This window comes from Crotalus tigris, unplaced genomic scaffold (assembly GCF_016545835.1).
Source record: "Crotalus tigris isolate CLP2741 ecotype Arizona unplaced genomic scaffold, ASM1654583v1 scf7180000018097.2503214, whole genome shotgun sequence".
In the NCBI taxonomy this organism is placed as follows: Eukaryota; Metazoa; Chordata; class Lepidosauria; order Squamata; family Viperidae; genus Crotalus; species Crotalus tigris.
The window spans coordinates 335523-350910 of NW_024096820.1; the positions used below are offsets into that span (position 1 = coordinate 335523).

A 15388-nucleotide genomic window follows, 5' to 3' on the forward strand; every position below is an offset into this window, starting at 1 on the left:
CAAACAACGCAGTCCGCCATTTTTTCCCCCTTAGCTGTGCTACTCCCTTTTATTCTATTGGCTTTTGAAAGCCAATCGAATAGACTCTCTTGAATAGAGTCTAATTCTATTGGCTTTCAAAAGCCAATAGGAATTGTCCAGGCTGTCTCTGCCCTGCTGAGCCCGCCAAAAGTCCCATTCTGCAAATGGTGTTGCACCAGTTGAATAGTCCTCGACTTACGACCGGTTGGGGGTCGCAGCATTAAAAAGGTTGAGAACCACTGTACTAAGCAAAAACCCCATTGATTTCCAAGATTATAAAATGCATCCTATTTCCAAGCATGATTCAAATCCTCAGGAATTTAGAGCATTAGATTTACATTCTGTGTAACACAAATGCTATAAAGATATTTTTCATTCTAACATCCGTGTTGTTTCACAAGTCAGCGTTCATGCATTCTCCCCTTTTGCCTAAATTTTTCAAATCCAATATTGGAGAGATGAGGGATGTGTGCAGGATGTATATATTCAACAAAGGCAGTTCCACCGTTCTTTAAAAGAGAAGCTCTTGGCTCATTTGGACATGAGATGATCGCATAAAGCAAAACACTTATCCAAATCCATTTCTGCCTCTAGTTAATAAACAGAAATTCTACAAAATGATAATTTGTTTTATAGAGAGGGAATAACAGCATGGAAAAGGACTGCATTTAATCCCATCCGTTTCAAGATGACTTAAGTGAAACAGGACTGGCAGCACAAACTTCAGATCCCTGAGTTTTGTTCAGACTCCAGAATCGGACAATGTGCTGGAGAGGAAAATGGAGAGGGACATTATGAAACACTTTTTTATATAGGTTCGGAAGGGACCTGGGAGGTCATCTAGTCCAACCCCCTGTTCAAGGCAGGAGACCCTATTCCATTCTGGACAAATGGCTATCCAGTCTCTTCTTGAAAACCTCCACTGGTGGAGCACCCACAACTTCTGGAGGCTGAGCCCTTCCATCCATGTATGTGTCTACATCCTGTGGGACACGTGTTACCTCCTTCCTAGCAGATCAGACTGTTGAATATGATGTTTGTTGAACAACTCTAAGAACACCAAGGACCCCACAGTTCAACCCTCAGCTGCAAATATTCTCTTCTATCGGTACCAATTGTTTTTTTTTTCTTCCATTCCAGTGAATGGCTTCGCCCAACCTACAAAATGAACTCAAAACGTGTAAAGGAATCAAGAGATGGAATGCTTGTCTGATTCACACTTCCAACTTCTAAATCCGAACGCTTGCGTGAGAGAGGTGTTTTCCATTTAGAAGCAGGTTGCATCAATGGGGTGCCGTGGAAAAGCAGATTGCTTTCCCCACACATGGTTCCACCTGGATAGGCAGGCTGGTTTGCAACAAATCGGGTGACTTTAAACAAGAGATTAGGCAGATTCATGGAGGTTAAACCTGCTATTGCCTCTGCTGTGTGTTGATAACAGATCAGAATTGGTTTGGTGCTTGCTACCTGTTGCTAGGCGAGGAGGGTACGGGGTACATTGTATTTATATTTTGCTGATCTATTTTCTGGGCTTTGCTATTCCAGCTGCTTATGATAACAGAATGTTGGCTTAGAGGAGACCTGGATCTGGTCCTACAGATTGCCACGGCTTTGCTCTGTTGAAAATGAAAATACTGTAGGTGTGTTCTTCTTTTTAACGTTTTTCACTTCTGGGGTTATATTTAGGAAACATGTATGCCGTGTGTATTCATTTTATATTTTTCAGAAAAAACCCGACCCTTGGGTAATTTGCCTTTTTAACTGAGCAAATGTTCAAAGGACTTTTAATGTGGGCTAGTTCCAACATCCCAAAATATTTTTTTTTTTGATCCCTCAAAATAACTGGGTGTGTACCCAGTTTCTATTTTGCAAGAAACAGCTTGCCTTTTCCAGTGTAATGTTGACGTTACTTTTTGCCAGAGAGATGCTGACACACGCCCTGTGTGTGTGTGTGTGTGTGTGTGTGTGTGTGTGTGTGTGTGTGTGTTTGTGTATATAAAATTAAGTAGAGTAGGGGGAAAAAAACCTGGTAGCATTTTGTTCATACATGTCTTAAAGGGGGGAAAATTAATTAAAAGAGCAGTCTCCATTGGAGATGGAGTTACGGCCATCACAGCTTATGCTCCATTTCACTTGTAAATAGAGGACCACCTGCAATGCACTCATTTTAGAAGGGGAGATTTTTTTTTGCACAATTAGGGAGATGTCTCCGGAGATTCTCCATCTCATTCAGGTCATGGTTATCCCAAAGGTGCTTTTTTTTCAAAAGCCACTGGACTTTGTTTTTCCTGCAAGATGTTTCTGAGAAGCTTCTTCAGTTCTAGAACTCAGAACTCTTCAACTAGAACTGAAGAACCCTCTTGGATGAGAAGGGAAATGTCTTCCAGGAAAAAGCAAAGTCCAGTAGCTTTAAAAAAAAAAAAAAAAGCACCTTTGGGAGAATTAGGGATATGCTTGATAAATTGTGCCCAACCTTTTGGTAATCTTGTTTTTGCCATGGTCGTCTTTACAGCACATTATGCAATTTGGGGTTTTTTTTGGCTGATCTTAGACTTTCCCCCAATTTTACATCTCTACAACTGTTTTCACAAAGTAGCACTGACAAAGAGGCGAATGTAGACAATAGTGCCGGATTTTTGTGCGTAACCTGCTCTTCAGTGGCTCTTACTTCTCCAGATTTCAAGGAGTGGTTAATAGTGGTTAATAGTTTTAAACCAGCATCCTTGAAGATTGCCACTTAAACATTGATGGACAACTGCTCCAAGAGCCAGCAGCCTCAGCTTAGGAGCTGCGTTGCTCGAATATGTTTGAATAAACGTGTGTGTGCGCTTGTACATTTGGTATCAAATATTTTTCGTGCTGAAAGTATTTGCTAGCAAGGTGCCCATTAATCAACCTTGGTTTTCCTGTTTTGCCAGCAGCAATATTAAAGCAAGTGAAACTGTTTTTAAGATTTTGCTTCAAAAACAAGTTATACCAATTTGATCATAGTTTAATTAAAAACAAATGATTTATCTGCCTGGGCAAGGAACCAAATTGTTATGTGTGTAGTAACAATTAACTCCTTGCTTTCATGACAAGTTTGAGGAGAACATTCTGCCCGTCTGAAGTTTGTGTTATTTCTTCAGCTTTCCTGCTGTGCATTTTCAAAATAATGTGGTTGCTGTCTTCTCTAGCAGTGTGTCACAAAGGAGTCACAAAGCCAAGGCTTCATGTTTCTCTAAGGAAGATTCCACCATCTTTGGGGTTACAATAGCTCAAGGTTGGGTACCATCTGACAAAGGTCACAAAATCTGTTTTGTGAACTCAATCAGGGGAACCAGGGGTGAACTGAGTGTGTCTTAGCGTGTAGGGATGTCGAGATAATGGCTACACTATGTGATTGACACTATGCTCCTTTTTAATGTGCGTGCCATGCAAAAAGTGCAGAGATTTTTATAACACCGTCTTCACTTTTTTTGATCCTCTGTTAATAAGCAGCCGGATACGTTGGCCCTGGGGTGAAATGTGAACCCCAACTACATTTGGGTCTATATTTCATCTCCCTTCTGAACTGAAAGTTAGGTACAGTTAGATGTCTCTCACTTTGCAGTATGGGGAAAAAAACCCAAGATGGGTTAACCCAGAGGTGCCGAAACCTTGGCAACTTTTAAGACTTGCGCACTTCAACTCCCAGAATTCCCCAGCCAGCAGGATCATGGCTTTTGAAGGCGGCAGAGGCTTCCTCTGAAAACAGACCATTGGGTTGGGCTTGGGTGTCATTGTTGTCATTCAATGAGTTTTAAACTTTCCCCTTGGTTCTTTGGGCTTGTTAGCGGCTCAGAATCGCTGCAATCGGAAAGGTATACAGGTTGGAATAATCACCATTTGATGGCTAGTTTTTAGGGATGTTTGGGGGTGGGAAAAACAGACCTGAAATTGTGCTCTTTCTGCCTGATGGCGGGAATAGCCAACCAAAGGCCTTCCAAAGGATTTGGCTTCCAATGCTGGTGGTCCCAGATACCAGCACTAATGGCGAAGGAGGGAGGGATGTGTTGCTAGGCTGTGTACTTGTGTCTCTGGAGGGCAGGAGCCGAAACCAGTCAGTCTAACAAAAGCCCTAATGTGTTTCTCTGGGCTCTGCACACATCTGTACACATGTATGAACATCCCAAAGAGGCAAGAGCTTATTGTATGGTGCTGTTTAAAAGCAGGTGGTGGAACCCAACTGTTGGAGACGCTGCTAATCTTTCCTCCCAACAGCATCTTCTGGAGCAAAGGCTGAAGTTCTCCTGCTCCAGCTGAAGGCCGTGGAGGTCAATGGAAGGAGGACACTGTGCCAATACCCTGGCCAATAAGGAGACAGTCCCAGAGAAGGAGGCCTTTCCAACTCAACCAAGGCTGCTTCTCTTAGCAAACGGTAGGGCCTCACTGACCTGGGAAGCTAAGCAGGGTCACCTTTGGATTACTTTTCAGATGGGAGACCTTCAGAAAACTCTGTGGGCTAGATCTGAACATGCATCCTGTCTGGAGCAACAGCCAGGACAGAAAACCAAGGGCGTATTCCAAGTCAGTAGGAGCCAACTTTGACTTGAAAGAAATTTGTTAAAAAGGAGGCTGGCTCCATATCTCAAAGCTATCAGTGTTCAGCAGTTCCAGAAATCCTGGTTAAATGCTCCCTTTTATTAAACCTCCTGTTTATTATGCAAAGCGAGCCGTGGCTGGAGGCAAAGTGCAATTATTACAAGATAACACTTGTGGGGAAGCAAAAGCCTGACAAGAGTATTAAAGTGTACCAGATGTAGAGATTTCAGCGCGAAACACAGAGGCATCTACTCGTGGCAGATAGCAGCAGATACAACCTCCGATGAGGAGCCAGTTGGCAGCGTTTATCCTCAAGAGACACAATGGGAAGCTAGAGATAACCCCAGGGCTTCATGCATTTTCCCCGTTGACTAGCAGCAGTAAAGAAATTCTGAACTTTCCTACTGGAGTCTCAAGAAACAGAAGCTTTCGGACCTCCCTCGGTTCTTAGTTTGGGCCAAAATTGGGGAGGGGGTCCCTGGTGCTGCAGAGGGGAAGATGGCTACCCCAAAGAAGAGCTCCTTATAAAAAATAAACACCCTCCTCTCGAAAGGGCCAATTTGAAAAACGCCAAGGAATTACAGGGAGAAGCTATGGAAAAAGGCTTTCAAAGGAGGGAAGCTACATCTCTTCAGTCACGTTTGAAGCTCTGTTTAAACCAGCATGTCTCAAGCTTGGCAACTTTTAAGATGGGTGGACTTCAACCCTCAAAATTCCCCAGCCATGGAATTCGGGGCCCTTTTGCATCGCTACACCAACGCTTGTAAGTTCAAGGAGCACCTTGTACTGTTTTCCAGCTTTGTATACAGGCGTCCCTTAAGGTTGCAGCTGAGCCCAAACTTTCTGTTGCTAAACAAGAGAGTTAAGTGAGTTTTGCCCCATTTTATGACTTTTCTTGCCACGTTTGTTAAGTGAACTGGCTTCTCCCTGGACTTTGCTTGTCAGGATTCAAAAGGGGATCAGATGACACCGGGATAGTGCAACTGTCCTAAGTACAAGCCAGTTGCCAAGTGTTCAAATTTTTGATCACGTGACTGTGGGGATGCTGCAATGATCATGTGAAAACGATTACAAATCACTTTTTCCAGTGCTACTGTAACTGAACGGTCACTAAACACACACTTGTTAAGTCGAGGTCTACCTGTACACGGACCATCTTAAACGGTTCACTCAGAAAATAAAGGCAGGAGTGACAATAAATTAGGTTTAAGTTTTTTTTTTTATTTGGGGGCCAGGTAAACAAAAACAGGGTATGTTTTTTGTGTTGTTTTTTTTTGTTTCACATCTTCTAAAATGTTTAAAAGCAATACAGAAGCTAGAAGACGTTGGACTGGGATAAAGGTTCATCAAAATGTCACAATTTGCAAACTTACTGATTGCAACACAACACGGACAGGAATAAAGGTTTAAAGAAACATTCAAGTTTTCAAACCCTGGCTTTAAAGTTATGTAAGAAATATATCTTTGTAAAATCTTTCATAAATATATTATATGCCAACATAATATATTTAAGGTAACCACTGAGGCTGGAATGGCGAATTTCAGAGGCTTGGAATGTACAAAACTAACAGGCCCAATAAGAAAATAGCACAATTTTTTTTATTCCCCCCCAAAAGTAGGGGTCTATAGAACTCTTATTTTTTTAAAAAAACTCTTTGAAGCTCCATTTCTATAAATGAATTATTTTGAATCTGTCTTGTGGTATTGCAAGAATATGCTGAACATTGATCTGGAATGGTGTAACGTAACGTGCGAATGAATCCGACTGATGTTTGCTCTTTCCGGTAAACCAGACCGAAAATAACAGCGACGTGAGCTAATTCTATTTTACTGTAAAGTTATATTAAGAGCATCTTCCAAGTCTGGAGGCACCAATTTCCTGCCTCCAGTTTTAGCTCCCTAATCCATTAGGACGAGTTCTTCAGAAGTTTCTTTCTCTAACCATTAGATCCAGCAGCTCTTATTTATTACTTACTTATTCATTAAATTTCTTTGCTGCCCATTCTCCCTATAAGGCGACTCCAGGTGGCTTACAGATTTTTAAAAGATAAATAAAAACTAATAATTAAAATATTAAAACTATGCAAATTAAAAAGTTTAAAACTTCCTGTGGAGGTTCTCGGTTGTCCAAGTCAAAGGTGCTTTTGTTTTTCCTTCTCACCCAAGAAGCTTCTTCAGGAGCCCAAGAAAGCTTCTTAAGACGAGAAGCAAAACCTACTCAAGGAGAGCAAAGTCCGGTTGTCTTTTGAAAAAGCACTTTTGGGATATACAAACTTCTCCAAGGACATTTGTACATTCCATTGCAAATGGCGCTCAAATGGCGCTTAGTCAAATTGCTGGTATGTAGACTTGGCTACATGGTTCTTGCATCCACCTTCCTCCTTAATCCTAGTTCCAGAACTAGAACCCTGTTCTTCCTCCGTTTTATATATCCCTATTTTTTTTAACTTCCTGATTCAATAGGTATGCCTTTGCTCCAATGGCTGTATCACTTTGGCATCAGCTTTGGACCTGATGCGTTTCATGATTCAAAATCGATTCGTAACAGAGCTGCCATCTTCCGTTTAGGTGTGGTGGTTCTGGAGACCTTGAGGGCATCCATTTTCCAGCGCAGGGGAACGTCTGCCTCCTTGCTTTGAGGCCTAAGCTGGCCACTATCTGCCCCCCAAATTAAAGGCTCAACCTCTTGATCTTGGAATCTGTTTTCCTGTTTCGCCTGAGCTACTCTTTGCAAAGTTGCTGACTTGCTCCCATGCTGGGGGCTTTTCAGTGCAAGAAAGGAATGCAGGAGAGGAAGCCGGGAAGCTTATGGTGGATCTCTGTGCTTTTGCTGATTTTTCCAGTCTTTAACAACGAACTATCCCCTGCCTGGCTTCCCATCCACTGCAACCACTCCAATTGGGAGGTTAGCAAGCTACCCAACACACATCAACCGACGGAATGAATGCATACGGAGGAGAGCTGCAGGTGCTTCACACACACACACACACCCTCATGTGAAACAGGACAGAGGGAGTTTTTTGACTAGTGCTAGATCAGGAATTTGGGAATTGATTGGATGATGTACTTTGGGTTCTCCTATGGGCCAACTGGAAGGAAAGACAGGAGGGTTCCTTGCATTTTCATGGTTTGGGACCAGCAGGAGTGAAAAATCAGCCTTCCGTTTCAAATTCTTACATCAGAAACCGGAACCGCTCCCTAAGACTCTACAAAAAATAATCTTGCAACAACTCTTTAAAATGCTAGCAAAGTACCTGGAGTGTTTTGACTGAGTTATCCACAAAACCTAGCATTTTTCCCAAGCAAAATGTTAGGTTCGAAGGCTACCTACAATCATCAGAACTTTATGTATATTTTGAGTTATTATTTTGTTTGGATCCTTTGCTGTAAAAATGCAAATGGGAACACACACACACAGAGAGAGAGAGAGGGTTAATCTTATTGGCAGTCAACATTCAGTTCTGCCACATATCTGTTATTTTTTTCAACCATGAAGAACACCTTGATTCAAAGAAAAAAAAACTGGCAAAAAAAATCCCTCCAACTTAATGCACAGAGGCAAAAGTGATGAAAGATTTCTTAGCAATTTTACAGAGATGGAAAAAGGGTTATTCCAGCTGTCAAATGTTTGAGTTTAATTTCAATATTACAGAATGTATGTCCTGATCATTGTTGCAACCCAGAAAAAGCACTTTTTTGTTGTTTTTTTATAAAGAAAAATTAGTATTAATGTGTTGAAGGACTATACAGCTATACATTTTTCTAAGATTTCTCAGGAATTCAGAAAAACCATCTTGAATGATCTTCCTTCTATTTTTAATAAGTTAAAATCCTTAAATCTGATGAAAAAAAATTAAATGTATACATTAATGAACATATGTTAATATCTATAAATAATTTTACAAATATACATGTTAAAATATAAATTTTTAAAACAAAACAAGCTGACAAGATGAAAGAAAATCTTTGCCTAAATCAGTATGTCCTATTCTGGAAGAATTCTTAACTGGAATAAATTCTTCAGTCTTGTCAGCCATGTTAATATCAGAGATATTATATACACACAAGAGCTATTTATAGATATATGCACAATTGTAGGAAATAAAATTTTGTGATTCGTTGAAAGGCGCTTGGCTATGGGTACCCGTAATATTGTGGTGTTTTTTTTTTCTCTCTCCAAGTGTTTGATAATAGATTTCTAGGAAAAAATTATAGGCCTCCATTACAAATATATTTAAACCTTATCTACAGAAAACTCACCCAGAAAATAGCTAAATAAATGTAGCAAATAGCAGGATTTTTACAGTTCATAGAAATCCCCTGGAAAAGTTAGCCAAAGTCATTGCTACATGTTCATTAACAAATGACACACACGCACACCCCAACACACAAACCACACCCCCACAAATTTCTAGAGCCTGCAACGCCTCTAGGCCTTCCCGTCTCGTCTTGCCTGCACACACTCACTTTTATCCAATCGTTAGTGCAAGAGCTGGCTTAGATCCCCAGCGTGGGAAAAGCAAAGGCCACTTAACAGAGGTTTAGCGCTTTCAAGAGTGATTAACTCCTCAGAATGGCTTTGAATACGTCCTTAAGCAGATGGCAAAATTTTCTATTTATCAAATATAAAATCAGTACTTACTTAAGATTCCCTGCAGGCAACATGGCACTACTGAGTCCCAACAAAGGGGATCCGTGCAACGAGGGCACCGGGCAAAGCTTCCTACATTCTGTGCACGTTATTTATTTATTTTTCTCTCTCTCATTTTTCCCACCCACTCCTAGAATTGCGGGCACGGAGAACGGACTCAGAGGCTGGAGGTTCACCATCCTCTCCTTTGCCTTCCAAAGTTTCCGTGCGTTTGACGAGAACAGCAGAAAGTACGTTCGTGTGTGTGCACGCGCGCGCCACGGCTACACAGCAACGCACCCTTCTGTGCCGTGGAGCAGAACAACACACCTTCCTTTGGGTCTCGTTCCCGAGTTCCCCTCAGACATACATTCACGAATCTAGTTTTCCAGGCTCCGCCCGTCCTCATGTCCTGACGAGGCCGTTGGCCTGCGGCCTTGGAAGACAAGGGTCCTCCGAGAGAAGGTCGTGTGCAAATACGGAGTCATCTCCTGAAGAGCAGGCACTGTGGGCATCCTGGCCTCTGGGGGAGTACTGCTCAAAGGCCACGGAGAGGTCGATATATTCCTGCAAGGAGAAAGACAAGGTGAATATCAGCAAGGAGCACGCGCTACAAGGTGATCACCCCAAGGACCCCACCTTCTTCTTTTGCTTGCTTGGGCAAGATCTGAAATTCCACCGCCAGTGGGTGAAACCGTCTGGTCTTCGCGCATTAAGGGCTTTCATGAATCCGGGTGTGGTTTAATGCCAGCTTGGCAGGACTCAAATGAAATTAGGGTTCAAAGTATCCTAGAAGTCAAAAGGCATTATTGACCGGGATCCGGGATCAGCCCCGAGCTGAGGCAATTGTTCCATTAACTCCATGGTGTAACCACATACAAGGTTCCTCCTATGTAGACCTGCTCAACTACTTAATTCCTCCTTGTGGGCCCTGTTCAGAAAAAGCTCACCTCCACCTTGGAGTGGAGACTCGGCTTTCTCAGTGGTGGCACGTGGACTGTGGGACACATTCTCTAGTAGTAGATTTACTTGGCGACATCTGAAATGGTTTGCAAATTTGCTCCATTCTTTCTGGGACTTAGGTCCTTTTCCTATTGTTAGACAGACTGTTTTGGCTTTGTCCCATAACTCTTTTCTACTGGCTTTTTTTTTAAAAAAAAAAATGAAAATGTACTGTGGGAACAGAGAGGTGCATTAAACTGTTCCAAATAAAGAAGTTAAATCAGTAACTGCATTAAAGTTAAATGTTACACTGCAGCATTGAAAATGCATTCTCCTATGCCTTTCTCCTTAATTGCTCACTGTAGCTCTCCATGCTGTTAAAATGGTTGCAAAACTCAAGAATGCTCAAACCGTCTAACATTCGAGTACAGTGCCCGGGCCTAGCGCAAGAGCTACAACTGTTAAGAAAGGAGGAGATACGCACATCTGTGGATGTCACGGTCAGCACTCTGTCCAGGTCTTCCACCAGCTGCTTAAAAGTTGGCCGCTGTGAAGGAACCGCATGCCAGCACTCCCTCATGATCATGTACCTGGTTTGGAAGAGAAGGGGCTGATCAGCACCACCCATGAAGGACGCTGGAAAGCCCACCAGCTTTGATCAGCACGTTGGAGAGAGAGAGAGGGGAGGGGGCTAGCCTTTTGTTTGCTGCCGATGTTTTCTACCCAGTTACATTGAGAAAAACCAAACAAGACTTTGATCTTCAAGTGAGTCAGAGGTAAGACCCACGCAACCATAGTTTTTAGATTTATAAACCCATATTAATGGCAGAAAAGTTCAAGGGAGCATCCAAATTGCTCCATCTTCTTGTTTTTCCTCACAACGGTAACCCTCTGAGGTGGGTTGGACTGAGAGCGGGGGAGAGAGAGAGAGAGAGAGGGAGGGAGAGAGGCAGAGGGAGGGGAAGAGAGAAGGAGAGAGGGGAAGGAGAGAGAGAAGAGGGAGGGAGAGGGGGAGAGGGTGAGGGAGGGGGAGAAGGAAGGAGAGAGGGAGAGGGGAGAGGGGAGGAGGGAGAGAGAGAGGGGAGAGGGAAGGAGAGAGGGGAGAGGGAGGGAGAGAGGGAGAGAGTGTGTGTCACTTCCGGGTGAATGTGAATCTTAGCCCACCATTCACCCATTATTCCACACTGCCACTGGGCTGAGAAAGAGGGACTGGCCCCAAGGTCTTTTATGACTACACCCTAGGCAACAGTGTGAGCTTGGAGCTGATCAAGATGATCTTCCAGAAATACCTCCAGCTCTGTAATTATTGACGTCCCACGGAGGAAAGGTATGGGTACGGCTGTCCCGAAGCAGGGTTTTTAACCCCTGAGGAAAGCCAACTTAAGGACTGGTGAAGATGCTGCCATGTTTCTCCACAGAATATCGGATGGGTCTACAGGCTGCCTAGAACCTTGACCGAAAATCTTTGGCAGTTTTAATGAGGAGTTGGAAGGAAGGAAGGAAGGAAGGAAGAAGGAAATTATGAACAGAAAATATGGATGTGAAGCAACTGAATTAACAAGAATCCACCCAGACAGATGGAAAGGCCTGCTTCCCCAAAGTATGAATTTCTCAGGTAGAAAACTTACAAATCTGGGGTACAGTTTGCTGGCTTGTCCATACGATGGCCTTCCTTCAAGAGTTTGAAAAGCTCCTCAACTGGGATTCCTGGATAGGGGGACCCTCCCAGAGTGAAGATCTCCCATAGCAGCACCCCAAACGACCATCTGAAAACACCAACGTTGAAAGAAACGGTGAAATTTTTTTGGGGGGGGAAAAAGAAAAAAAAATAAGCTGTATTTTCCCCCTACGAAAGCCATGCAAAGCAAGAAGTCACCAATCGCTTGATGACTGAATTTCACCGGCCAATCTGTTGACGCAGCTGAACAGCAGCTCGAATTAAATAAGCAGTTAAATAGATGCAGCTCGTCTCACTGATCTTTCTGGAAGCCTCAACTGAGGCCAACGGATGGAGCAGGCCCACTTATTCATGGAGCTCTGGATGTCTTCTCTGCATGGCATCACCTCTCTTTCCCTGAATAGACATTTTGTTTTGAAACGGTGGGCATTGCTTACACATCACTCTGATGAGTGTAGACACGGTCAAACAAGGCTTCAGGAGCCATCCATTTCACAGGCAGCCGGCCCTGTCATTGGGGACACGAAAACAGAACGTCCATCAGCAATTTCTGACCCTCTGACCCCCCCCCCTCTGCTATAAGCGAGTCCAAACAATTTTTAATCCCAACTAACCCCAATTCATCTAATCATTGTCTGCTGTGAAGATGATCATTACACTGATTTACCTGCTTGATTTAGTGTGTCTAGTGCCACCACCTTCTTCCTCCCCCAAAAAAGGAGAATATTTGTAACTCATGGTTGAAATGAGGCCCGGGTTGTTTTCTTGCAGATGTTTCATTATCTAGTTTGTCCCAGAGGTCCTTTTTCAAAAGGCCACTGGATTTTGGTTTTTCCTTGAAAACCTTTCGCTTCTCTGAAGAACTGAAGAAGCTTCATGGCTGAGAAGCGAAACATTTTCAAGGAAAAACAAAGTCCAGTTGCCTTTTGAAAAAGCACCTTTGAGACAACCATGACCTTGATGACTGAGAATCTCCACAGACCATTATTTGGTTTGGGTAATGAAACATCTGCAAGAAAACAAGCAAGTCTGGAGAGCATCCCTCCCAACCTTCTTCCTTGTAAGATAACCACAAGATCGGTTGCAAGGTCCCTTCCAACTTTACTACTACTATTACTACTACTACTACTACTACTACTACTACTACTACTACTACTACTACTACTATTATTATGGATCATCGCACAGTCAGCCAGATGTTCAGACTGGATTTGGCATTTTGTCTACCTATCGAGTCCTTACCCAGGACCTGGGATAGGCAGATGTGGATGTTTGATGGTCTTACAGATATCGTCGCAGGATGGAAGCAGTTCCTAATAAGGCCGCCTTTTGCAATTGACTAATAGCAAATTTGTCAATGCCAAGGGTGTTCAAGTGGTGCTCCAGTTGTTTTGGGATTGCACCCAAGGAGCCTATTACTATTGGTACTACCCTTGCTTGCTTTTGCCACAGTCTTTCTATTTCTCTTTGTATTTTGTGATCTTCTCCAGTTCTTTCTCGTCTATTCTGCTGTCTCCAGGCACTGCCACGTCCACTATCCAGACTTTTTTGTCTTTCTTATCGACAATTGTTAAGTCCGGGGTGTTATGTTGCAGGTGCTTGTCTGTTTGGATTCTGAAGTCCCAGAGCAGTTTAATTTTATCATTTTCTATGACTTTCTTTATTTTATGATCCCACAAGTTCTTGCTTACAGGCGAATGATATTTCTTGCAGATCTTCCAATGCACCATTGTTGCTACTTTGTCATGCCGCTGCTTGTAGTCAGTCTGTGCGATCTTCTTGCAGCAGCGTACCAGGTGGTCCATTGTTTCTTCAGCTTCTTTGCATAGGCGGCACTTACTGTCTGTTGCTGTCTTCTCCATTTTGACTTATATGCATTATTATTATTATTATTAATAATAATAATTGGCCCATCTTTTGTCCTCTTACCAAACTGCAAATCTTTCACTTGTCTCCAACATATGCACACCCTCGTGGCTTTATTCCACAAATAAGGTGGAAATCAGCTGACTGCATTCAGACAAAGCATTGCAAGCATCGGTATATAAAAACGTTCCTCTTGTAAGAAGATGGATTGACTAGAAATATTCTCTGGGCTGCTGATCCAGATCCAGCTGAAAATGCTTACACATCATGAGATCTCCTGCCTAGGGTGAAAACCCAAGCAGATTTCACCAACATTTGGTAATCTGGTAATCTACCTAGTTTATCCAAACTTTTAACAGATCTACGATAAAAGGAGACAAGCCGAGGATTCCATAATGACACAAGAACAAGCAGCTCTCGTTCATATCACTTCAGAGGTTTTTGATTAATGGATAATTTATTTAAGAGTTTAAATAAATGAAACTATTTTAGAGTCTATCCAATTTGCCCTCCCTTGATAGGGCGTTGCTCATGCTGCCTAGGAATTCTGGGCACATCTGGATGGCCCGTGACCAGAACTGCTCCATTGTTCAGAAGCTTTCCACTCACGTTAGTTGTTTTTTTGTAATAATCGATGTTGTGAACATCCCTGGCCAGACCAAAGTCAGCTATCTTCATCACGTTGTCTTCCGTGACCAGAACATTTCTGGCTGCCAGGTCTCGGTGAATACACTGCAGAGAAACAGTTTATAGGGGAAATGTTGAGAAAAAATTATAATGGACATTTTGGATCAATTAAACATCTGTATTCTTCATTATAAATCTGAAGGGTTCTGTTTAATTCCTTGTACTTTAGAGTATACATTAGTTGCAGCGACATGGAGACTTTGAATGGAGTGGTGGCTCTTCATGTCTTGCTTGAGACTACCAGGAGTCTTTGACTTACAACAGTTTATTTAGTGACCGCTCAAAGTTACAACGGCACCAAAAAAAGTGACTTAGGATAGTTTTTCACATGACTCTTGAAGCATCCCTCTGATCACGTGATCAAAATTCAGCCACTTGGCAATTGGCCTGTACTTATGATGGTTGCAGATAGGCAAAGTCAATGGGGGAAGCCTAGAACTAGAACTCAATCTAGAACTAAGGAGAAACTTCCTGAACAATTGAGTTAGAACAATTAACCAATGGAACAACCTGCCTCCAGAAGCGGTGAATGCTCCCACATTGGAGGCTTTTAAGAAGAGACTGGACAGCCATTTGTCCGAAATGGTGTAGGGTTTCCTGCCTGAGCAGGGGGTTGGACTAGATGGCCTCCAAGGTCCCTTCCAACTTTATTATTATTATTAAGCCAGATTCACTTATGCGTTGCTAACTTAACAACTGAATGACTCACTTAACAACTGTGGCAAAAAAGTCATAAAATGGGGCAAAATTCATAACTTAACTGTCTCCCTTAGCCACATAAATTTTGGGCCAAATTGTGATGACAAGTTGAGGACTGACTGTAGAGGTTACTAAAAACAGCAACGTTAAATTTCCTCTGTTGGTGACATGTAAAAAAAAAATTGAACCTTCATTGTTCCCTAGGGTTTGATCTCTGAATTACTGGATTTTGCAGGGAGGAATAAGATCTTATTACGCAAGAAGATTTATAGGGAAATCCCTCAATGTTAAAGATGTTGTTT

General features: G+C 42.6%; 1 protein-coding gene across 6 annotated transcripts in view; it reads right to left on the bottom strand.

Moving 5' to 3' along the window:
* Positions 1–5784: 5784 nt before the first annotated feature.
* The window catches only part of FGFR3 (fibroblast growth factor receptor 3), a 67161-nt gene continuing 57557 nt past the window's right edge, over positions 5785–15388 (bottom strand). For all 6 annotated transcript variants that reach the window (XM_039347624.1, XM_039347623.1, XM_039347622.1 and 3 more), the window contains exons 13-17: positions 14310–14432; positions 12272–12342; positions 11785–11922; positions 10641–10746; positions 5785–9781 (exon numbers count right to left, since the gene is read on the bottom strand). In XM_039347624.1, the coding sequence (XP_039203558.1) occupies positions 9620–9781; positions 10641–10746; positions 11785–11922; positions 12272–12342; positions 14310–14432 (600 nt within the window). In that variant the 3' untranslated portion in view covers positions 5785–9619. The remainder of the gene's footprint in view (positions 9782–10640; positions 10747–11784; positions 11923–12271; positions 12343–14309; positions 14433–15388) is intronic.